Source organism: Lampris incognitus, chromosome 6 (assembly GCF_029633865.1).
Source record: "Lampris incognitus isolate fLamInc1 chromosome 6, fLamInc1.hap2, whole genome shotgun sequence".
Taxonomy (NCBI): domain Eukaryota; kingdom Metazoa; phylum Chordata; class Actinopteri; order Lampriformes; family Lampridae; genus Lampris; species Lampris incognitus.
Genome location: NC_079216.1, coordinates 60728905 through 60753846, shown reverse-complemented (window position 1 = coordinate 60753846; position 24942 = coordinate 60728905). Strand labels below are relative to the sequence as shown.

General features: G+C 46.0%; 1 protein-coding gene across 2 annotated transcripts; it reads left to right on the top strand.

Moving 5' to 3' along the window:
* Positions 1-10: 10 nt before the first annotated feature.
* Positions 11-24203, top strand: sema7a (semaphorin 7A). Of its 2 annotated transcripts, XM_056282157.1 has the most exons (14): positions 11-223; positions 1035-1174; positions 3219-3260; positions 3398-3493; positions 3977-4079; positions 4287-4397; positions 5145-5287; positions 11968-12146; positions 13328-13436; positions 14064-14259; positions 14506-14618; positions 16677-16822; positions 17121-17179; positions 17291-24203. In XM_056282157.1, the coding sequence occupies exons 1-14, from the start codon at positions 100-102 to the stop codon at positions 17704-17706; spliced, it is 1977 nt and encodes a 658-aa protein (XP_056138132.1). In that variant the 5' UTR covers positions 11-99; the 3' UTR covers positions 17707-24203. The 2 variants fall into 2 exon arrangements, with proteins under 2 accessions (XP_056138132.1, XP_056138133.1); XM_056282158.1 differs by lacking the exon at positions 3219-3260.
* The last annotated feature ends 739 nt before the right edge of the window (positions 24204-24942 follow it).

Here is a 24942-nt window from a genome sequence, read left to right as displayed (position 1 = left end):
CCCCCCTCGCTGAAATACCTCGACGACGCAGAGCCGTCGACGCGTAGTTGCAGCCATGGCAATGCTGTAGCGCGGCATGCTCCGCGGCGGAGACCCAACATGAGCTGGTTAGTCGGCGTTTCCATCTGCCTCGCTTGGGATTTCCAGTTCGCGCTAAGTTCTGGAGCGAGTGACGCGCCGAGTCTTGGACTGACAAACACACCCAGACGCGTCCTGAGCCCAGGTAGGGAATCTGGAATCCCCCGTTTCATCTATGTGGCGTTATAGAGTTCTAGGTTATATTTTTTTTTAAAAAGTTGTTTTTTTTTAAATACCAAATTAACATCCTCTCAGTGTTAACCCAAAAGTGAAGAAAACCAAGCTGGGAGGATGTTTACGGGTTATAATACCGCGTTCGTGTCATTCTCCTAAATCCTCTCAGATCTGTGTGGTCCCGTTTCAAACGGTCCGAGCCTCGAGCCGGCATCCCCCCCCCCCCCCCCGGGACGTGCTGTGACCACAGTGAGCAGATCTGCGCTGCTTCTTTGTGTGACGTGAACTCGTTTGTTCTTCGCAGACACGTTCCCAGGGGTCTCGGTGTCATAGAGACAATAAGTTAAAAGTTATTCATGAGTAGTTCTGTACTGTCTGTGAATGTTCTCATTCATCCGGATCGTGGTCATCCAAAGGAGGCTGAATCAAGGGCAACTGGACTTGGTATATATATATATATATATATATATATATATATATATATATATATACACCAAGTCCAGTTGCACTTGATTCAACTTCAAGTGCAACTACCAAGTCCAGTTGCACTTGAAGTTGAATCAAGTCCAGTTGCACTTGAAGTTGAATCAAGTCCAGTTGCACTTGAAGTTGAATCAAGTCCAGTTGCGGACTGCCCCCATTACACACTTGAAGTTGAATCAAGGGCAACTGGACTTGGTAGTTGCCCTTGATTCAACTTCCTTTGGATAGTTATATCAACTTCCTTTGGATAGTTATAAACTATTTCATGCAGCAATTAGACTGACCCATCTTCTATCCAGACAGAATCTGTGGTCGACTAGAATACCCAGTCTATCAAAACCATACGGTGTTCTTCCATCGAGACGGTTCTGACGAGCTCTATGTTGGAGGGACTGACTATGTGTTGAAAATTAACGTGGACGACAACCAGGTTATTGAGGTAGGTGTTCTCCGGTGATCACACTAGAACCTTGCTTATGTTATCAGCTGTGCTGCCTTTTCATGCCCTCAGTGCCCTCGTCAGTGTTGTAATGTTGCTTTTGACTTTTTAACTTATTTATTTGTGCTTCATTTTTGTGGCAGTGGGGTCTATCGAGCGCGTCGCCCCACTGTGACAGATGGCATCGCTGTATTGTGTGTAACACAAAGGCGTATGACTTGCCCGTCAGCAACTGCTGAGGAACAACAGTTGGGCGGAAGACATGAATAGACCGTGGGAACACACGGTTTAATTGTTGAGACAAGTGCAACCGAGGCGGTCGTCTTCACCTAAAATGAAACCCCAAGTTTTATCCAACTGCAACGCACGAAGGGCTTGAAGGGCCAATTCAGAGCTTGCCTCTTTTATCGTTTGCTAACACATTACAGATTAGCTTTTTAGTTTTTTTTTCTCCTGTTCTGCGTCAGACCCCGGGTGCCCACTCAGGGTCAGATGGATACGCCCCGGGAGGAATTACTAGATTGTTTTGTTAGCCGCTCGACCAAGGCCGGTGGAGTTTGTTTTTGGTACACGTTGAACTCTGCAGCACAATGCACCCGTGGACCACAGCAGACACGCCACATTATTATCACGAACAAGAGTTACACAATAGCAGAAACAAACGTATCGTGCATAACAAATATGTGAAAGGCGGTATTTATGCCAGCTGTGTGTCCAGAGATGACATTTGTTGCTTAAAAACGTTGGTCATGTTTGACTCTGCACCATCACCTGGTGCTGATGAATATTGAGTGTGTTCTTTCCCCGTGACGATACGGCCCTCCTGGGGGCACGAAACCCCACCAGCTGTCTGATGGAGAGACTTGTTTTGACCTCGACTCCACTGTCGTTACTCAGGGCCAGTTGGGTTGGCGTTTTTCCGCTCAGTTGACCAGCTGCAGATATAACAGAAGCTTTTGGGGGCGGCGGTGAATCACGTTTTAACGTACCAGCTGATCAGTGAAAACTTAACTGAATGAATGTTTGTTTTAATTCACCTGTTGAATATATATAAATTTGTTGATTAAAAATTATTATTGGCATTATTATTGGACAGCTGACGGTTGCTTATGGCGTGAAACAGGCTTGTACTGTCTCGTAGAGCAGTGGTTCTCAACCTTTTTGGGGTCCTGGACCCCCCTGCGTATTTTTGATCTACCCTGAGGACCCCTCCACCTGATCTTGGGGGAGGGGGGTGGAATTTGATAGAAACAGTAGAAACTGCATTTTAAATTGCATTATAGCATTTATTCACTCTTTGGGGCAAAAATAAGAGCTTTCAGTTGTAACTTAGATATAGTTAACAAAACAGAATTCTTATGCAGTAACTTTCAGATATATGTAACAAAACAGAATATGTATTCAGTAACTTTCAGATATATGTAACAAAACAGAATATGTATTCAGTAACTTTCAGATATATGTAACAAAACAGAATATGTATTCAGTAACTTTCAGATATATGTAACAAAACAGAATATGTATTCAGTAACTTTCAGATATATGTAACAAAACAGAATTCTTATGCAGTAACTTTCAGATATATGTAACAAAACAGAATATGTATTCAGTAACTTTCAGATATATGTAACAAAACAGAATATGTATTCAGTAACTTTCAGATATATGGAACAACAGAATTTTTATGCAGTAACTTTTAACAATGCAAACGGGAGCGAGATCTCTTATTAAAATACAATAAATGACACTTGTGAAACAGATGTAATTAGAGAAAAAAGTCCTGTTACCCTTTATAGTTTAGGTAGATGAAGGTCTCAGTTGCATTTGAGTAAAATAATCCTATTTCTATAAATGTCATAGGATCTTTTTTTTAAAGATATTTTATTTTCAATTCCACCACGGACCCCCGGTTGAGAAACACTGTCGTAGAGAATTTACTCGACTCACTGGATTATTTTGCTCCTCATCTGCTGTGCACTTTCCCTACGGTTGAGTGTTTTTAACAATGTGACATGTAGTTGATCTTTTCACTGCTTGGTTGCAGGAATTCCCACTTAGAACGACAGCCCAGCAGGAGTGCTCGGAGGTAAGTGTCGCGACAGTATTGGGAGATGTGATAAGACCGGTGCACGGCTGTGTTGCCGTTCAGGTCGTTTTGAAACGTCCACAGGTGTGGAGTGATGTCGTGTTGTGATGTGACTGCGACCAACTCTGTGTTGTCAGGGCCTTTGTTACAACGTCGTCACTGTGATTCAGGAGTTCCAGGATAGCTTGTTTGTCTGTGGAACCAACGGATACAAGCCAAAGTGTTGGAAACTGGTGCGTATGCCCCCCTTTTTGTTTCCCCTCTCTGTAGCGTGGACTAAAGAATATGTGTTACGACTATGTGTCCCGTTTAATGTGTCATCTGTCTGCCACCTGTCTTCAAATTTCATCCCCCGGTGGCTTATGGCGGCCCATTTGGCTTACTGGCAATAAAAGGGCTAAGAGCCTATTACAGTTTGTGGTTGTTTGGTTGGGTAATAGAAATCAAAAAAAAAAACCCCCACTTTATTTAAACCGGTCCGGGCTTTGATTTATAGTGTTTGGGCGTCACGGTTTTATTTGGGTTGTCGGGGTGTAACTGTTTTTCTTCCTCCCCCGCGGGGGAGGCAGAAAGTATTCCGATCCTGATCCTGTTCTGTATCCTCAACTTTTTTTAAAAAAAATATTTCCAAAGCCAATTATGAAAATATGCTGCAGCATTTCTGTGGGATTCCATATGGTTTTCCCTGCAACTATTGTCGTGTGTTCATTCAACAGTATTCCCGGGTGCACAACCAGTCGCGTGAGATAGTGGAGAGTTATGAAGGCACTGGCATATCTCCATTTGCTTACACCCAGAACTCACTGTCCCTCACAGCAGGTATGTGAAATACAGTGTACGTGTATCGCTATAGGCCGGGTTACTTGCCGTCGAAAGTATGATTCCGTGTTCACGGCCCTGGCGGACTTACATGACCGCATCGAGCCGTGTAGAAAAAGCCAGAAAACCCGTGCATACTTCGAGAAATAGGCTGAATAATCGAATCTGTCTGCTTGTTCTGGCGTGACCCTGTTCTGCCATTTTTAGATGGGGACCTGTACACAGCGGCACCTTTAGGCAGCGATGGAAGATCTCTACAATTTCGAAGGAAAGCCGGCGGTAGAGCCAATTTATGGATGTATGACAACTGGGTGTCAGGTCAGCAGACATCTTGTTTTGACTCTTGACTCATCCTTTTCCCAGACTAGGGATCTCTTTCTCACAGTGGCGAATTTCCGGAGGGATGATTTACTGTGGAATTCTTCCTTATTGCAGTCTAAAGTGTAACAATTGTGTGTGTGGTGTGTGTTACTCTATGTCAGTGTGATTATTTTGGATAATGGCCCTGTGAGACTGTGATTATATGCTATGCAAATAAACTTGACTTGGCGGATCTTCCCTATTTGGTTTATCTTTCCCATGACCCTCTCTCCCTCCCTCTCTCTCTCTCTCTCTCTCTCTCTCTCTCTCTCTCTCTCTCTCTCTCTCTCTCTCTCTCTCTCTTCTCCCCAATTGTACCTGGCCAATTACCCCACTCTTTCGAGCTGTCCCGGTCGCTGCTGCACCCCCAGGGAGGGCTGCAGACTACCACATCCGGCTTCCGTGCCGCAGACACGGCCAATTGTGTCCGTAGGGACACCCAACCAAGCCGGAGGTAACACGGGGATTCGAACCGAAGATCCCTGTGTTGGTAGGCAGCGGAATAGGCCACTACGCTACCCGGATGCCCTCTACATCTTTCCCATTATCCTGACTTGACTTGCCCCTCCTAACTGGTTATCTTTCTCGTGCCAAGGTCATCAGTGCAGGATGTCTCTTATCAAGTCTGCAGGTGCCATGCTGCAGTGTAAATACTACACGGCACTGCGAAAGCTTGATTCGTCACCCTTTCCCTTTGTCTGACAGAGCCCACCTTCGTCGCTGCATCCTGGGTGGAGCGAAAAGAAGATCCCGAAAATGACAAGATCTATGTCTTTTTCCGAGAAAAAAACTCTGACAGCAGTCCCGAAGCAGACCCTTGGGTTTCCAGTGTGGCCAGAGTCTGCAAGGTGCACACCATTTTGGCCTTCTCTCATCAAGCTAATTAACAAAAATGTATGCTGAGATTGTTGCAGAATACAGAGTAAGATTGATAGCAGTAACTTTTTATTTTGTTGTTGTATAGTTTACTTTAGACTTTTGATATAACCGTACTGGTCACACCGACTCATGATAGGGGTTTTCTTTATTGTTACTGAATTTCAGTTAGGTTATAAATGAAGCAACTTGTTGAGGTGGCATTTCTAAATGTATGTCTTTTTTAAATTTAAAACTGTTTTAGAAAGAAAATCAAGCACAGGGGATGAATTCAGGATTTTGAAACGCATACGTTCAATCAGGCGTGTCCGGCTGGTCCTGACGCCTGGCACCTGGGCTTGATAGATAAGCTTCAGCTAAGTGTCATCTGACATTGCAGCTTGGCGTGACGTCTTCTCACATTCATTTGCTTTTTTTGTGGATTTTTACCCCCCCTCCTCAATTGTATCTGGCCAATTACCCCACTCTTCCGAGCCGTCCACTGCTCCACCCCCTCTGCCGATCCGGGGAGGGCCGCAGACTACCACATGCCCACCCCCACCCCCATCCCCATCCCCATCCCATCCCATCCCATCCCATCCCATACACGTGGAGTCGCCAGCCGCTTCTTTTCACCTGGAGGAGTTGACGTAGCGCGTGGGAGGATCACGCTATCCCCCCTTGTGTCTGGAGGGATGCCCGGCCAAGCCGGAGGTGACGCGGGGGTTCGAACCGGCGATCCCTGTGTTGGTAGGCAACGGAACAGACCGCCACGCTGCCTGGACGCCCATCTCACATTCGTTTTCATTCCTGGTCTCGTCTCGGGTCTGCGTGAGGCCAAATGGAAAGGTAGCTGCCGGCCTGGTGCTGATTACACCCTGAACCCATCTGTAAGGTCGCCCTGCCATTTATCTCTCTTTGTTCGTATTGGACCAGATGTGGCATTGAAAAGCCGATACTGTTCCACTTTCCTCAGGACGGGTTATAGCGTTGCGAAGGTGACGTGCCTTGATTTGCCAGCACTGTTCTGGGAAGGCATATCAGATGCACCGCCGACACCGATACCTTCAGTTTCCTGGGCGTCAGCGGCCTGACGACGCCAAGCTCTTGCCAGGAGGTGCTTGCGGCCCAGGAATTCACCTGGATCAAATTCCACGTGGTGGTGCAGTCCTAGCTGCCGGAGTTCCCATTCTCACCACGTGTATCAAAACAGACCACGACCCCCTGTGTCATGAACAGCCAACACATCTGAATCATATACTGCAGCCAATTAGGGGGGGGGGGGCAGTCCGGGAACCGCCACAGCCGGGACGCGAGCCCCTATCTCTGACTCCGCAAGCGACTACGTTAACCAGTCGACTAAAGGGTCCGACCCATTAGCCAAGGACCAGCGTGTCTACTTATCCATGCACGTTACAATACAGTGGTCGACTGACCTCTGTGACGTCTCTCTTTCATTTTTTTAGGGCTCATTGAACCCTTTTGTTTTTTTTTTTTGTGCTGGTTTATTATTATGATGATTTATTTCGAAATAATATACAGATAAGCCGTTGCCAATAATCTGAATTGATCAACAAATCTCCGTATCCATCAGATTATTTGTTACATGTTCGAAAAGCAGGAGGAGGAAGTATACACTTATTTTTTTTCCTACCCCTTCTCAACTACTCTTAAGTTAATACTGTAAACTACTAATAAGACACGTTAGTCCCTAACTAACGGGTCTGACCCTTCAGCCGAGCGGTTAGTGATGTCGCCTTGTGGTGCAGTTCACCCCGTATCGAATCCCGCACCGGGCAAGAAAATAACTGGTTACAATACATTTCAAACTCAACTCCCACTGTACTTTATAGTTCAAATCCAATGCAAGTTGTGCTGCACAATACAAACTCTCAACTACTGTGAACAATACGGGGAAAAAGTACCAAGAAGAAACAGACCTCAGTGCTACCCAAATATCCACTCGGTGCCACAGAAAGTGGAAAAAATGTAAGAAGAAATGTTTAGAGATAAATAAAACTTAGTTAACACAACTCTTCAACGTCCCTATATCTCTTGATAATCAGTCCTTTGTACTTCTGTAAACTACTAATAAGACACGTTAGTCCCTAACTAACGGGTCTGACCCTTCAGCCGAGCGGTTAGTGATGTCGCCTTGTGGTGCAGTACACCCCGTATCGAATCCCGCACCGGGCAAGAAAATAACCGGTTACATTGGTGGCAGCGGTGGGATCCGGAAGTGCGCAGATCCTCAGAAGTCTCTTCGGAGCGCGGGAATAACAAAGCGCGAGGTCGCGCTTCCGGGGAGGGTGACGACTGTAAACCATCAATAAGACACGTTAGCCCCTAGCTAACGAGTCTGACCCTTTAGCCGAGCGGTTAGTGATGTCGCCTTGTGGTGCAGTACAACCCGTATCGAATCCCGCACCGGGCAAGAAAATAACCGGTTACACTTCTTTTTTTTTTAAATCAATTTTATTTCTGATTTTCTCCCAATTTAGTGGCCAGTCGAGCCCTAATTTAGTTCAGACACCCACCCTCGTACTGCATGCTTTCGCTAACTGCGTCTCTCCGGCCGGAGGTCTCGAAGGAGACGCCTCGCCACTTCCGTGTCAGGGCGACTCCAGGCCGAACTACTGCTTTTTCCGACACACCCAGAGACGCACTCATGTGACGAACACAAGCCGACTCCGCCCCCCTCCCGCAGACAGCGTTGCCAATTATTGCTGTTTCATCGAGTCCGGCCGTAGTCGGACCTGACGAGACCGAGGCGCGAACCCCCGTCCCCAGTGGGCAACTGCGTCGACACAAAGCCGATGCTTAGACCGCTACACCACCGCGGACCCGTCCTTTGTGCGTCTTCTTGAACTGCGTATGGTTTGTACTTTGTTTCCATGCTCAGACTGTTCCACAATTCTACCCCACAGATTTAAATGCCCGTGCAAAGTTGTACGAACACGTGATTTCTTGAAGTTTAACTTCCCTCTTAAATTATATTCCCCTTCTCTGTCTGAGAATATCTTTGGTATCTTACTCGGTAGTAGATTGTTTCTTGCTTTGAACATTATTTGTGCTGTTGTGGCAGCACAGGAATTAAGAGACAACGAGACGGTTTCTCTTTTAAGACCCTTGCCGGGTCATTTTATCCCTTCCACCTAAACACAGGACACACAAGCATGTAGCGCGTTAACCAGCTAGCCGATTGCCCCAAAAACCACACCCCCACCCGGTGAATGTCTCAAGTTCTTATGTGAGGCCGCCACCCCCCTTCCCACCCGAATTCTAAAAAAATAAAATAAAAATGAGACAACATTCAACGATGCAGGGGGCAAAAAGGGCACCCATAGTGGCTCCGCCTAACAGGAGCAGGGGTGGAAACAGGGACAGCAGGGCGATAAGCAGCCAAGTCAGGAGCCGGGGAGGGGGCATCCACACCATGGCGGGAAATGCCAGCTCCACCGGCCTGTCCAAGTCCAAGATGGGCCGGCTTCAGGCGATCCACCGAGATGTGCGCCGACTTCGCCCCGAAGTCCACTGTGAAGTATTTGGTCCCCATCTCCAGGATGCAGAAGGGCCCGTCATAAGTGGGCTGCAGGGATGGCCGATGTGCATCATGCCGGGTATACCCAGCCAACAGTATGTCCATAGGAACATGGACATAAGGTAGGCTGTGTCTTGACGTGGGGACAGGAGCAAAGGCGCCAGCATCCCTCAGGAGCGCGGTCCACTGGTGGGAGGTGGACCAGGGAGTTGTGGTGATGGGAATGAAGTCCCCTGCCATCGGTGAGGATGGCCCGCAAAGCGTTTTTCATGGAGCGATGGAAACACTCATGGAGTTGTATTCCCAGGCCCTCTGCGACGGCTGTCCAGAGCTCAGATATGAATTGAGAGACCCCGGTCTGAGCAGAGGTCGGATGGAGTGCCAAACCAGGCTGCCCAGGATCCAATGAACGCCCAGGCCACCTTCGCCAACGAGGTCGACAACAGTGGGACTGCCTCAGGCCACCTTCTGGTTCTGTCCACCATAGTGAGGAGGTGGGAGAACCCCCGGGAGAGGGGAAAGGGCCCCACCAGGTCCACGTTGACATGGGTCAAAGCATCTCTCCAGAACCAGAAAAGGGGCCAATGGGGTTCTGGTGTAACAGTGGACTTTGGCGCACTGGCATGCCACTCAGGACCTCACGCAGTCCCTCACGTCCATCTTCAGCCCAGGCCAGATGAACTTGGCAGCCACCAACTTCGTACATGGCTTCACTCCCGGGTGCGAGAGACTGTTGACCATGTCAAAGATGAGTTGGTGCCACCCAGTGGGAACCATGGGTCTAGTCTGACCCGTGGAGACGTCGCAGAGGAGTGTGGCGCCGAACACCACATCCTGCAGCTATAGTCCAGTGTCCACTGACCGGTAGGCCTGCAGGTCAGCCATGTCAGCGTAGTCGAGACCCAGGTGTACGGTAACAGAGACAGTCAGCAACGAAGTTGTGTTTCCCAGCCACATGCTGGATGTCTGTGGTGAACTTGGAGATCTCCGAGAACTGGCGCTGCTGGTGCCCAGTCTTCGGCAGTTCAGCCTTGGCCATGGCTGACGCTAGCGGCTTGTGGTCCAAATACACGGTGAAACAGCGGCCCTCCAGCAAGAACCTGAAGTGCTGGATGGCGAGAAACAGCCCCATGAGCTCCCAGCCGAAAGTACTGTACTTTCATTGTCGCGTAGCTTGCGACTGAAGAAGGCAAGTGGCTGCCAGGCCCCACCCACCCATTGCTCATATACCGCTCCTACAGCAGAGTCAGATGCATCGGTTGTGAAGGCAACTGGGGCAGTGGGCGATGGGTGCGCCAACAAGGCGGCATTAGCCAGCACAGCCTTAGCATCCTCGAAGACCTTGTCCGTCTCTGGGGACCAGTCTACCACACCGTTGGGGTTTCTACCCTGCAGGGTCTCATATAGAGGCTGCATAATGTGATCCACCCAGGAATTCGTGCAGGGACTTCATGGTCCTGGGGCGCAGAAAGTTGGCCACGGCGTCCACCTTGGCGTGGAGTGGAACCACTCCTTCCTTGGTGATTCGGTGTCCGAGGAAGTCTATGGCTGACCGGGCGAATTGGCACTTGGCTGGGTTGGTGATGAGCCCGTGTTCACTGAACCGCTTGAACAGCCGCTGGAGGTATGCCAGGTACTGCTCCGCGGATGTGCTGGCTATGAAGATGTTGTCCAAGTACATGAACAAGAATGGCATGTCCTGCAGCACAGAGTCCACAGCCACTGGAACGTCTGCACTGCTCCCTTGAGGCCGAAGGGCATCTGCAGGAACTCGAAGAGTCCAAATGGCGTGATGACTGCTGTCTTCGGCACATCCTGAGGGTGGACTGGCACCTGGTGGTAGCCCTGCATCAAGTCCACCTTGGAGAAAATGGTATTCCCCGCCAGGTGGGTGGAGAAATCTTGAATATGCGGGACAGGGTAGCGGTCGGGGGTTGTGGCACTGTTGAGGCGGCGGTAATCACCGCATGGGCGCCAACCGCCGTCAGCCTTCGTTAACATGTGCAGGGGGGAAGGCTGTCTATAGCAGCGAACTCCTCTCTGGTGATGGCAAGCTTGGCCGGGTCTAGGCGCGTGCGTAGACTGGGGGTACTGCTCTACCAAGTGCTTGGCCACTGCTGACAAGAAAACAGGTGCAGTGAGGTCTGGAAGCTCAGCGAAAAGGGATTGATATTCATCTGTGGTGGCAAGCATGTTGGACTGCCCGGTCGTACCCGCTCCTCCCAGCATACACATGTACGAACAGAAAGAAACGGCATTGATCAAGTGGCGGTTCATCACATCCAGCAGCAGCCCATAGGCGCACAGGAAATCCGCGCCATCCCTCGGCACCATTGGAACTGCTGGTCTGCGTGGGCTAGTGGTTAGCTTAGCCTGTCACGCTTCCGCATCCTGTCAGGCAGCCCTCAGTGTTACCTCTTCGGGTGCAGCTCCAAGCAGGACCATGGTCCCTGGGCCCACAGGACGCAGCAGACCAAGCTCTCCCAGCCGATCCAGCGCCAGCTCCCCCAGCCACCAAATGAAGACACAGACTTGGATGCAGATGTGGACGAAGACACTGCATGGACGGTACTGGGTGAGGCCGCTGCAAACGTGAATTCGCGCCGTCATCTTCCCACACCGGAATCTTATTTAGTTTTCAAGATCTTGACCAGTGAACTTTAAAAGGGCGTGGCTCAGCACATAAATAGACCAAAGTCAACAACAGCTGGGTCACAAAGCTTGTAGGATATGTCCATATTAAGTACCTGGAACCCTGAAAGTTTCATTCAAATCGACCACTAGGGGGCCGCTCCAAATGCAAAAAAAAAAAAAGTGCCGCATAACACAAATCAGACTATAAATTAGAAATTGTTTGTCTAATCATTACAAAACTCACAGGGCGTGTTTCATAACAATTTCAAAACTATTTTGAAATTCCTCAATAGGGAGTGCCACCAGTTCCAAACATGTGGAATGGGCCTGGCGCAAATTTGGCCATAAATCAATGACAGTTAGTCCAAACATCACCAAACTTGGTGGATATTTTTAATTAAGCTGTTGAAGCTTTCAACTTCTAACGGTCTGTGTTGGCTTGAGTCATGGAATCGCTGCTTGCGGCTATATTTTAACTCTGAAAATGTGACTTTGCAGGTTGATGAGGGTGGGTCAAAAAGATTCTTCCAGAACATATGGACTACTTTCCTAAAGGCCCGGCTTGTGTGTGGGTTTCCGAAGGAGTCACTCTATTTTAACCACCTTCAGGACGTCTACGTGGTGCAAGCCGAGGACTGGCACAACACAAGCGTCTACGCCCTTTTCACAAGTAGCTGGTTAGACATTTTCCTTTTGACTATCATCAGCAACTACACCCGGAGGAGTCACACACACTTACAGAGATACACATCACAGTTCACGTGGTCTGGTGAATGGAATGGATATTTACAAGAGCAGCAATTCTTTCATAAATAAAAGCCTTTTTTTTAAAAAAAAAATAGAAACAGTATTTTCAGTGACCCTCTAGGAATACGCGTATCCCTAGCATACAGTTAGGTCCTGCATGTAAATTTATTCTCCACATTTTTTTAAACAAATAAGTAAAGGGAAGGCAATTGGCAACCTGGTCCGTCTCCTTGGAAGAAAAGCAAGGAAATGTAAATTGAAATTCGAATGTCTTTATTTCGAATATGCAAAATAAAAGAAAAAATGACCAAGCGTAAAAAAAAAAACCAAATGACAAATGATAAAGATCAAACCAGAAGAATTCAACAAGCATTCTCAGTAGAGAATCCAACAAAAATTATATGTTTGAAAAGGAGCAGGAGGAAGTTACTACTTATAATTTGCTGCCCCCCTCGCTAATGGACGGATGGATGGATGGATTGCATTTATATAGCGCTTTTCTAGCCGCTCAATTAATAAACCTAAATAATAATTATAGTTTTTTTACACATCAGAGTATGTCGTTCTCAATAACTATCTCACAATGACTCAATAGAAATATAATAAAAAATAAAAACAATAAAGCAAACAAAAAGAAAACGACGCCATAACCGCATTAAATGCTGCTAAGTCTTGACTCGTGACATTTTCTGCAGTATGTTGGTGTCCAGTTGCATGTAGAAATGAATGTGTGTGTTTTATGTTTTTAATTCTTTTTATATTGATCTTTGCACTGATAAGAACTGCACTGTCAAATTTCATTGTGCTTGTACAATGACAACTAATGTTCTATTCTATTCTAAGACACTGTAGAGGATAACCACTACAACACAACAGTAACAACATCTACCATGGGTGTCACGGTCATGAGGAAAGCAAACAAACCAACAAAAAAAAAAGTTTTTGTGCCCCTCATTCATGTGTTCAGTTTTCCTTTTTTCATAATCCAACCATGGATTTCCTCTATTCAGTGCTGAGCGCGTACGGGGCTAAAAATGTACAGACGGAGACAAAAACTGTGAATACGATGGTATCTGTGGTACCTCGAATGACCTCGCTCTTCTTTTTTCAGGAATTCCACGGCCGTTTGCATCTATTCTATGGCAAAGATCGATGAGATCTTTGAGAGCTCCACCTTCAAGGGCTACCAAAAAGACATCCCAAACCCTAGGCCCGGAACCGTAAGCAGTCTTTTTTTTTAAAAACCCCATTTTCTAATCGTGTGCGGACTCATTGTCTGACTGAGAACTTCCTCTTTTGGGGTTTTGCTTTATTTTTGTAAGCCTTTATTTCGGTTCTGCCAGTTTTTTGTTTTTTTTCCTTGCAGGCTGTATGTGCCTCAAACGGCAGTTTCACGTAGAAAAGGACCTTAAATATAGGCGGTAAAAACTGTAAAATATTTACCTGAGCTGAGCTCATGGTTTTTTTCTCTTTCTTCCCTTACGGCTTGTGGAAGGCTACGGAATACATATTCGAGCGTAAGCTATCGTCGAGGGACCATCTTTGATTTTTTTTAAAAAAAGAAGGAAAGACTGGATTTTACATGTTCAGCGTTTTGTGAAACGAGGAAGTGGTTATTCGTGGCTTTTTTTGTATATAACCTCAGAAACCTTGAGTTGTATACACCACAGCTGCTGACCCTGCATAGCCAACAGTTACACAGTTTACATTGCCTCTTTAGAGTTGCACAGTTTACATTGCCCCTTTAGAGTTGCACAGTAACGTACACATTGCTGCACACTTCATTGCAAACAGACTGGTGATTTATATTTCTAATGGAATACATTTTGTGTCTCCATGTCTCACAGTGTGTTAAAAACAGCAGGAGCCTTCCGCTGGCCACTGTCCTCGTCATAAAGGATCATCCAGAAATGAAGGATTGGATTCACTCAGTGCACCATCTTAATCCATTCTACATAAGCAACAACAACTATACCAAGATAGCCGTGGACAGAGTCCAAGCTGCAGACCAGCGGATATACAACATCTTGTTCCTTGCCACTGGTATGCCATGATTAGGAAAGCCTTGACCACTGAAACTTGTCCTCTCTCTCTATTTTAAAGGGCTTCCTGTTGATGCCTTTGACGCATGCTAATTTTACATCGACAAATAACCTGTATTGTCTGCATCCAATGCCCTTTGTTGTTTGGGGCGAGTGATATTTTATCATATCCTTCCTATTGGACCAAAAAAAAAAACTACATTCACATCTGAAAATTGCTCTCTCTCTCCCTCTATCTTATGTTAAGACTCTGGCAAGATCCATAAAGTCTTAGAGTCTGACTCCGAAGCTTTCATCATCTCTGAGACTCATCTCTCCAACCACTCGGCCATCCATTCAATGAGACTTGACACGAAAAAGGTACAGTTCATTTCAGGTGCCATTCATAAAGGTTATACACTCGAGCGTTAAGTGGTGTTCTGTGAGCAATGCATCAACATATTTGATTATTTTTTAGAAATGTTGATGTATATGATGTGACATTATAGTAAACACACAGGTTTAACACTGGTCAATGAAGATTTTGCTTCCTGAACACTTCCTGAAAATCACCTTAAAATGTTCCTGTCACGTACCATTTTGTTGATATAACCTCATTTTGTGATTTCCATCATATTTTAAGTCTGCTAGTATAATGCCCACAAAGTGAGCTGTTTTGGTCAGTCTGAGCATGCACTCGGTGTAGGTGCTACACAGATGTTTCTTGGGCATGCCCAGGGATGCCTTTAGTCAGATTAGATGCTGGCAGACAGGCTATATAAAAGCTGCTCACATTTACAGATGCTGTTTGGACGCATGTTGATGCGTATGTTCTTCAGGCAATAGCATAGTGAGTCTACTTCAGGAAGATTTAATACAGCAGAAATGTCTCGTCAACAGGCGGCACAGTGGCGCAGTGGTTAGCACGGTCGCCTCACAGCAAAAAGGTCCTGGGTTCGAGCCCCGGGGTAGTCCAACCTTGGTGGGTCGTCCCGGGTCGTCCTCTGTGTGGAGTTTGCATGTTCTCCCCGTGTCTGTGTGGGTTTCCTCCGGGGGCTGTTACTTCTGTCTGACCAATGTATCTGACTTCTCTACTAAAAATAAGAAATCTATTGAAGACCCCGATCTGCCTTCAGCCGTGAGACCAGTGCCACGTGATGACAGTTTGCCAGTACTGAAGCCACCAGAGACATGGAGCCTAGATGAGGCATATGAAGATGCCACAGGGCATGCACCAGATGTGGAAAACAACACTGATCCAGATGTTGAATCCTTTATGCCTGGTTATCCTTATCTGATAACACAGCCAGAATTAAATGACCTGGTCAGGGGACTTAGGTTTGTCCAAAGCTAAAGCAGAACTACTTGGTTCAAGATTGCAAGGATGGGGTTTGCTGTCACCAGGTACAAAAATGTCTATCTTTCAGAACCGTCAAGAACATTTGACAAGCTTCTTTACACAGGTTGACAACCTCTGTTTCTGCACTGACACTGATGGATTGTTCATGGCTTTGGGTTGTGTGCACGACCCACAACAATGGCGTCTTTATAGATTGGTCAAAGTGAAGCCTGAAAGCTGTCCTATTACACAATGGCAATGTCCACCCTTCAGTACCCATTGGCCATGCAGTCCACATGAAAGAAACCTACAATAACATGGAACTGCTGTTGAAACACGTACAGTACAACAATTAGGACTGGGATATTTGTGGTGATGTAAAAGTATTGGTACTGTTATTAGAAATACAGCTCGGATATACAAAGTACAGTTGTGTCCTTTGTGAATGGGATAACCGTGCTAAAGAGTCACATTACATTAAAACAACTGGCCGCTCCGTAAGCATGCCGTTCCAGGGCAGAAAAGTGTGCCGCATAAACCACTTGTCGACCCAGCAAAGATATTTCTCCCCCCCCCCTCCCCTCCCCTTTTCTCCCCAATTGTACCCAGCCAATTACCCCACTCTTCGAGCCGTCCCGGTCGCTGCTCCACCCCCTCTGCCGATCCAGGGAGGGCCGCAGACTACCACATACCTCCTCCGATACATGTGGAGTCGCCGGCCGCTTCTTTTCACCTGACAGTGAGGAGTTTCACCAGGGGGACGGAGCGCGTGGGAGGATCACACTATTCCACCCGGTTTCCCCCTCCCCCCTGTTTTATTGAATTTAAACATGTTAAATTCAATAAAACTTTTATTGAATTTAACAAGTTTAATAGCATCAATTATGCCATTAAATATGTGAAATTCAATAAAAGTTCTTTTCATATTTCTCCAAATTCCTACGCGACACAGCAAATCTGAAATTATCTTTGTATTCAGCTTGACGTCGTCTATCATAATCTCTCGTTGTTTTTTTTTTCGGGAAGCAAAACGTTTGCTGTCCGGTGTCATCGAAACTGTTTCAATTAGATCTTGTTTTTTGTCCTTTTTTTGTGGTCAGAAAAAGTTGATAGTGGGCTTTTCGGAGCAAATCGTCAGCTTGGACCTTCAGAAGTGTCAGGAGTACAACAGCTCCTGTGAAGAGTGCGTCCTGGCCCGCGACCCATACTGCGCATGGACCGAGAGTGGATGCACCTCCAACACGTCGTAAGTTGGGACGTCGTCTCTTTGGTTCCCGTGTTCTCAAAGAACGATACCTATATCTCAAAGACGGCAATCATGGGTTTTTCGCAAAATATGCAAATTAAAATCTTCACGCAAACCGAAGCTTCGGTGACCTTTTTCCATATCGGCAGAGTTCTCTCTCCTGTCTTTTTCTGTTACCTCCACTGTCCCCTATGTCTTTCTGACTCGTCCAAGGCTGAGCATTGGAGTATGACACTGGAAAAATGACAGCCTGTATGTAGGAGCAACACGTTTTAGACACTGTTGTTTTTATCAACAGGGGGGGCATCCAGAATATCAGCGGGGGAGAAACAAATGTGTGCCGTCAAACGGTAGAAGGTAAATTACGATAACCGACTACTGCATCATCATATCAACAATTGTGGAGTTGATGGGGATCAGCCCATGTTGCTCACATGTGTATTTCGTCTGCTCCCCCCCCCCTTCAAGGCCCCAAAAGTCTTAACAGGACCAAACGGGAGACCCCCTCACCTTCGCCATTGTCTTCAAGGGCAGTTCACTCCGTACCCCTGGACATCCCTTTCTACTTGTCTTGCCCCATAGACTCTTACCACGCTGCCTATACATGGGAGCACAACGGCCGGAGCAGCCCCTGCTTGCAAATGCAGTCCAGCTGCCTGCACCTTATCCCGGCCATGGCACAGGAGAGCTACGGGACCTACCGGTGTGTATCCACAGAGAGAGACTACACCAAAGTGGTAAAAGAATACCAGCTTACTCGGCAACCGATCGGCGAACCAATCAGAAATAGTAGTAGAGAGGTTATTGTCAACAAAACTAATGATGCAGCAGTGCTTGCACCACAAATGGTAGGGGTTATAGTAATAATGATAATATTAATATAATAATAATATAATAATAATAAGATAAACTTATATAGCGCTTTTCTAACACTCAGAGTCACTTTACAATAAACAGGGCGAAACAAGACAACAGATAAACATAACATAGACATACAGTTATGAGAATAAATGCTGGTGTTATTGTGTCATGGATTTTCAAATCTATCTGATTATATAGCTTCTACTTTTCTCACTTTGTAATGTTCAAGACCTTAAATTTGTTTCGCTAACCTTTTAAGTTAAACAGGAAACTGGCAGAAATAGAAAGCGCAAGCACTCGGAACATTTTGTAAACATCATTTCGGCCAGGGGTTTTCAGGCTGAGCACATTTTATTTTTAAATAAACAAGGTAGCGTGACTGTTCCGCAGCCTGCTGCACCTTTTCTCAGCTTCCACCGGGGAAGCTCGCATGGTTTTCCAAGGTGAGGGTGGAACAAAAAGAGAACATTTAAAGACTGGCTTGCTGCCATCACAAACATGTCCAGAAGAGGGACTGTGTGATATGGAGCCTAACCAATGGCTGCAGGGACTCGATGCCTTTTGATTATTTGTACATTAAGAAATTGTGGTAAGGGGTGTCCGGGTAGCGTAGTGGTCTATCCCATTGCCTACCAACACGGGGATCGCCGGTTCGAATCCCCGTGTTACCTCCGGCTTGGTCGGGCATCCCTACAGACACAATTGGCCGTGTCTGCGGGTGGGAAGCCGGATGTGGGTATGTATCCTGGTTGCTGCACTAGCGCCTCCTCTGGTCGGTTGGGGCACCTGTTCAGGGGGGAAGGGGGAACTGGAGGAGAAGCGTGATCCTCCCACGCGCGACATCCCCCTGGTGAAACTCCTCACTGTCAGGTGAATAGAAGCGGCTGGCGACACATGTGGTAGTCTGCAGCCCTCCCTGGATGAGTGGGGTAATTGGCCGGGTACAACTGGGGAGAAAAAGAGGGAGAAGTCCAAAAAAAGAAACGTTTTTTATAAATGAGCCCCAACATGTGTTATCACTTTGTTTCGTAGGAAGGAGCAAATTTAAATCGACGCTCCGCATCTATGATGCCGGTATGTCACATGAGGCTAAAGGCAATAGGTTCGTACATGGCTGTTGTAGCCATGAACGGCGCTTGTAAAGGGGTCCGTTTGAAGTGGTTGTTTCATGTGATTTTTTTCACACAAGTTTTTGCACTGCAAGCTTTGAATAACCAAAGACTTTTTCCACTAATACTTCCTCTAATAGTCCTTAAGCAGATAGCCAAAACCTTGCCTCTGGTGATTGTATAGAAAATTCATTATGGATATAGTTTTAAGTCTGCCTAATTTAAGATATTTATTGTATTACGTGAGTATGATCTTATTTTATGAAATCAACTTGTCTGAAATGTTCTCACTTAGTATTATGCTGATTCTGTTTTAATTGAAAGTCTTTATTGTTCCACACTGGAAATTACCTTTTTAGTAAGTGCTGTATGTTTATCCGTTGTATGTTCCTATATTTCCGTTATTGTGTATTGCTAAAGTTAGGACTCATCTCAGAATTTACAAGGGAGCCAACAAACTGTCGTATTAACAACAATACTGTAGTATTTACTGGAATTCAATACTGGCAAGCGATTCACAAAAAAAAAAAGCCAAAAAAAATGTGTTACTGGCTTTAATTATACTGCTCTAGCGACACAATCTTATTAATTAGATTTACCTCTGTCATTTCTATCCAGTTCTTTCGTTTATCTTCCTGGTAGATCGTTTCATGTCTGTGGCTCAAGTGCAGCCTAATGAAAGTGGTTGGGTCTTGACGGCACTGTTAAGATCTTGAGCCTAATCTGGTTTATTTTTGGATTCGCAGCCTGACTTCGTGGCCTTCCTTTTCGCCACGGGGGGGGGAAATCCTGTTTACAGACGAGCCTAAATAGCCAACCTGTTTGCTGTAATTGCCGTAACAGTTGGATGGTAGAACAGTTTTTCCTTTTAGGCAAACTGGATGTGATTTTGGGGCACCTCCTCGGTACGTTTCCTTTTTTTTGGAATTTTACCTTCAGCCAAAATATCATCACCTTGACACCTGTTGGCCGGAGACCCCTGTGCTAAGAGGCATCCGCGCTAAGGTGGATGCCTCTTAGCTTGCCTATCTATTCTACACATCCTACGGTCTTCCCTGCTTCCGCATTAATGCGCCTCACTGGCCTGATGTATAAGACACAATAATACCCCATTAGGTAACTACAGCTAATTCTCTTAACCTGAGCTTGGTATGGGAAAGCTCGATTTAATTTAAGCGGTGAATATATTCTTGCTGCTAAGGGAATGTTACTTTCAAGAGTCCAGTGCAGCCACTAAGAAAGCCTTTATACCCGGCTTTACTACGCAGAATTTTTCTTTCACCTTTTTGCATCGGTGGAGGAGAGTCATGGTAACGCCCACCGAGGCCCCGCTGGCCCAGGAGAAAACATCTTCATCCTTAGAATAATTACCAGTGTCCAGTGGGATCGATGGCCGTACACAGAAAGCTTCCCTGTTCTGGGGTAACCTCTGAAGTGTCCCGTGAGTTCCCCTTTCTCATTCTGTTTCACCCTTTTTCTTCTCTTGGTCTGTGTAACATGACCTTACATGGTCCCATATCTTTACAATGCACTGGCTAGCAGCTGTACTCATGAACTTATATGGAACATGTTGCACAATATAACCGTAAGTTACCGTCTCCGTGGCATGGAAAAGTGACATTACAATCATTATATAATCATCAAACAATCATTTCATTTGATTATATTCCTACACCGGTCAGTCCAAATACATACAAAACACATTATTTTATATTTCTTTTGACTTTCTCTGTTGTAAGTCCCCTACTCGCCTCAGAGTGGGGTCCCTGCATAGTTCTTAAAAAAAGCAACTGTTACTGATTATTCTCATGATTATGAACATACGAATAATCAGTAATCAGTGATAATTTAATGGGAGCCAACGAAGTGACATGAGGATTGGTGTGATCTGGGGATCTAAGATTGGTATTGGTTAGCGGCCTGGCTGCCTTGTTTTGCAGAAGTTGCAGGTGGCACAGGGCTGCTTGGTTGAGACAGGAGAAAAGAGCATTGCAGTAGTCAAGGTGTGAAAAAGTTAGGGTATAGATTAGTGATTCAAGATCTCCGATTGACAGCATTGATTTGATTTTTGCGGTGTTCCAGAGTTGGGGGAAAAAAACAGGTTTGAACAAGCTTGTTCATATGTAGGTTGAAATTCAGGTTTTGGTGTAGGAGTACACCCAGATTTCTTGAGGAGGGTATAACATTGGTGGCCAGACTTCTGAGACAAACTTATTAGGATCAATAAGGAGAACCACAGTATTGTCTGAATTGAGCTGAAGGAAAGTGAATGACACCCATTCCTTAATAGTAGCCAGGCAGTCATTACCCATGTCATCTGGCTTAACTGATAGATACAGCTGCATGTCATCAGGGAAGCAGTGATGAGAGATGCAATTAAACTGACTGACCAGGTGACCTAGAGGAAACATGTGGACTGAGAAAAGGATGGAACCCTATGAACTCCACAGAACATAGGGGCAGTTGAGGACACAGAGTTGTCTATGGCAAACTGAAACTCCCTGTTCCCGTTCCGAGAGCCAACTGAGATCACTGAGGTCAGAGGTAACTGTGAAGAGGATCATGGGCGTCAGCCTTAAGCCAATGCTGACGCAGTGCTGGACAACTCAGTTCCTGATGCTATCCTGCTATCATAAGTGTTTGATTAGTCTGATTCTGTGGTGTGGTCAAAGTTAGGCGTAGCCTACTTTTCACCTAGTGGAGAAACTGATGATGAGTGCAGGCAGGGTGGAGTGGGTGGAGAAGAGTGTCAGGAGTGATTTGCGACAGAAGGGTACCAGCAAGAGTTCAAGGGAAGGTTTACAGATGGTTGTGAGACCAGCTATGTTATATGGTTTGGAGACAGGCACTGACGAAAAGACAGCAGGAGGAGCTGGAGGTGGCAGAGTTGAAGATGCTAAGATTTTTTTGGGAGTGACAAAGGAGGACAGGATTAGGAACGAGTATATTAGAGGGACAGCTCAGGTTGGACGGTTTGGAGACAAAGCAAGAGAGGCAAGACTGAGATGGTGTGTCTGGTCCAGTATACCCAGCATCTCTCCTCCACATGTGTGGAGGAGAGATGCTGGGTATACTGGGAGGGGGGGGGGAATATCTGCTCGGTCAGCCAACAAAAAAATGTGATCACTGACCCGGCTTCAAGCCGGGCTAGAAAATTATGCAATATCTGTATTCATATCAGTGTTGAAATCGGTATTCAGTTTGGGCCAACTGCTGGGGCCTGGTCCAAAAACACAATCAGTAAAATAATATGTCCATCCATTTTCTGAACCGCTTATCCTGCTCTCAGGGTGGCGGGGATGCTGGAGCCTATCCCAGCAGTCATTGGGCAACAGGTGGGGAGACACCCTGGACAGGCCGCCAGGCCATCACACAGGGCCGACACACACACACACACACACAATTTAGTACGGCCCATTCACCTGACCTACATGTCTTTGGACTGTGGGAGGAAACCGGTGCACCCAGGGAAAACCCACGCAGAGAACATGCAAACTCCACACAGAGGACGACCCCCAAAGCTGGCCTACCCCGGGGCTCGAACCCAAGACCTTCTTGCTGTGAGGCGACCGCGCTAACCACTGCACCACTGTGCCGCCCAGAGAATATGTCATATTCAGTTAATGATAATGAATTATATGGGTGACCCCATATAATTCAAAGATCTATTCCAATTACCTTCATTCAAAGAAAAGTCACTGGGAAAACACCTTCAGTGTGTAATAAGTCAATAAGAAATGCTTTTACAGGTGTTTCCTCTCAATTAATACATTTCACACTGACAATTTAACGAATTCAAGACGTGTGAGTGTAGGGAAGAGGATTAGGACCACATGGGGGAAATGCATTAGGTAGTACCTGTAATAGTGTCGAACGGCGGTCTCTGGGCAATTGAGCCCCGGTTAATGCTTTGTTTACAATGTCCTGTTTTGGCTTGCGTGTGTGTTATGTCTGAGGCGAGTGGGAAGAGGGGAGGGTTGTTGACGGTGTGGCAGGACCTTTCCGGTCTCTGGTACACCCACACCCAAACAAAATGCCCCGTCTTCCCACTCAGCTCAAGCACGTGCTCGAAATCAGACCAAAACAAAAACGCAAACAAAGTTCAGTCACCAAGTGTTGTGTTGACCGTGGTGTGTTTAAAGTTGTTTACTCCGCGTCACACGTTTGACAACACTACTCTTCTTCTGTCTGACAGAGAGTTTGACTGTACAACATTTTACAACCAGGGGGTAAAATGTGTGCTTACTGACCGTTTCAAGATTTTTGTGTCTTTTTTTGTTGTTGTGCATTTTAACCTTTATGAGACACTACAGAAGAGATAGACTTGGTTAATGAGAAGGGGAGGGACATAGAGCAAAACCCCTGAAGCAGCATTCAAACCAGGGGCGCTGCAGGCTTGCACGAGTCTACGTAGTATTGGAGTTTTAACTCGTTAACCCACAGGGGCAATTCAAGTGCTCAACAGCTGACGCCAGGGTGACAATATCAAGGGTCACAACGGCCGATCGTTACGCCATTCAGTTAAACCTGCATATCTTAGAAAGCGTAACGAGTATCGCTAAGAGAAATATGAGCAACTTGAACTGAAAAAAGGGGATGATTTCTATAGGCAACGCGCATGTGGTGTAAAACCTGCGGGGGGAGGAGCTGTGGTAGGAAAAAGTTCAGAAAAGAAGCATGCCGTCAACGGTAGTGCACCCTGATCAACATCAAATACACCAAAAAGCGGAAACTTCAAGTTCACTTGTTGAATAACACTACTAAACACCCTTATTGTTTATTATACATACAGCAAAATTGTGTTTTTCACTTGAAGGGGCTTTTAACCCTTGAAAATGTGCCCTGATAAAACTTATAAGAGCTCATTTGACGTCCGTCTTGAGCATGAAAGTTCATTCGGGCTGCACCCTGATGGCCCCTAAGGGAAGAGTGGATTTAGCATGAAGCACAAAAAGATGTTCACTGGTCATTTTCATGTGCTGTACAACATCAATTTCTTGAACTTAAGAAGCAGCCCTTTTTTTTTCTGAGGTTTGTTCAACTCTGCCTTCTTCCCATCTACAGCCTTCAGAGACGAGTTCTAACGGTGTATATGAGCGGTGTATAAACCTGGGGCCCCAAAGGTTTGGCCTCCGGATGTGTAGTGGCTGCTTAAGAATTTCTTTTCCATTGTGTTTTTGTGAAAAGGAAGGTCATTGGAGGATATAAAAAAAAAAAACACATTGATTTTTTTGCTCCAGTAACAGTTCCCTTGGGGGGGGGGGGGGGTTGTTACTAAACAGACAATACAACACAGGAAATGAACGTATTTATGTATTTATTTGTATTTTTGTGTATGGAGTGTAAAGCACTTTGTAACTGTGTTTTTAAAAGTGCTGTATAAATAAAACTTTGCTTGCTTATAAAACAGCCCTGGACAGATGCCAGTTGTAATTACAGTCTTTCTACAGCAGGGGTCACTGTCGGCCAGGAGGACTTTTTTCGACGCTAGTGGCCTAGAACGGACCGGGACTTCACGCCTACCTAAAACGACCATGGGCGATCGAAACGACCGCCGGTTTTTAAACTCTATATTCTTTCAAGATGAATTCCCAATTGAGATATTAATGCATTGCATATGTTAGTATTTCTTTTAGGAAACGACCGGCACCAACATTTTAACAACTACAATACTATTTTTAAACAATTTAAACAAGAGAGACATGGTCGAACTTGAATAGCAAAATTGAAAAAGTGAAAATATTACCTGAAAAACAAAACGGAAAACACATATTGCTAATCTAACAAATTTAACAAGGTCCATAAAACGTGAAATGTGGTAAAAAAAAGACCTGAAAAGAACTGTTAGAAAGGAGGACACGAAACCTCAGCCCTCCACTATCACACTAGAATAGAATAGAACTTTATTTGTTATTGTTACAAGTACACTGCCCACGGATCTAGTGGCAGAGCTGACTGCATGCCTCAGGAGGATGGGGACGACTCCGGAGCAGCCGCTCAGCCACCTGACGTCTTAATACTGCGAGCCTTATGCCGAGTCAGTTGTGTCAGGTCTTGTGGAGAGGTCACACCATCTGACAGAGCCACCAGTCCGCACGCATAAATCACCTTCTCCATTAACCCTACTGCTAGGCCCCCTGGATGACCAGA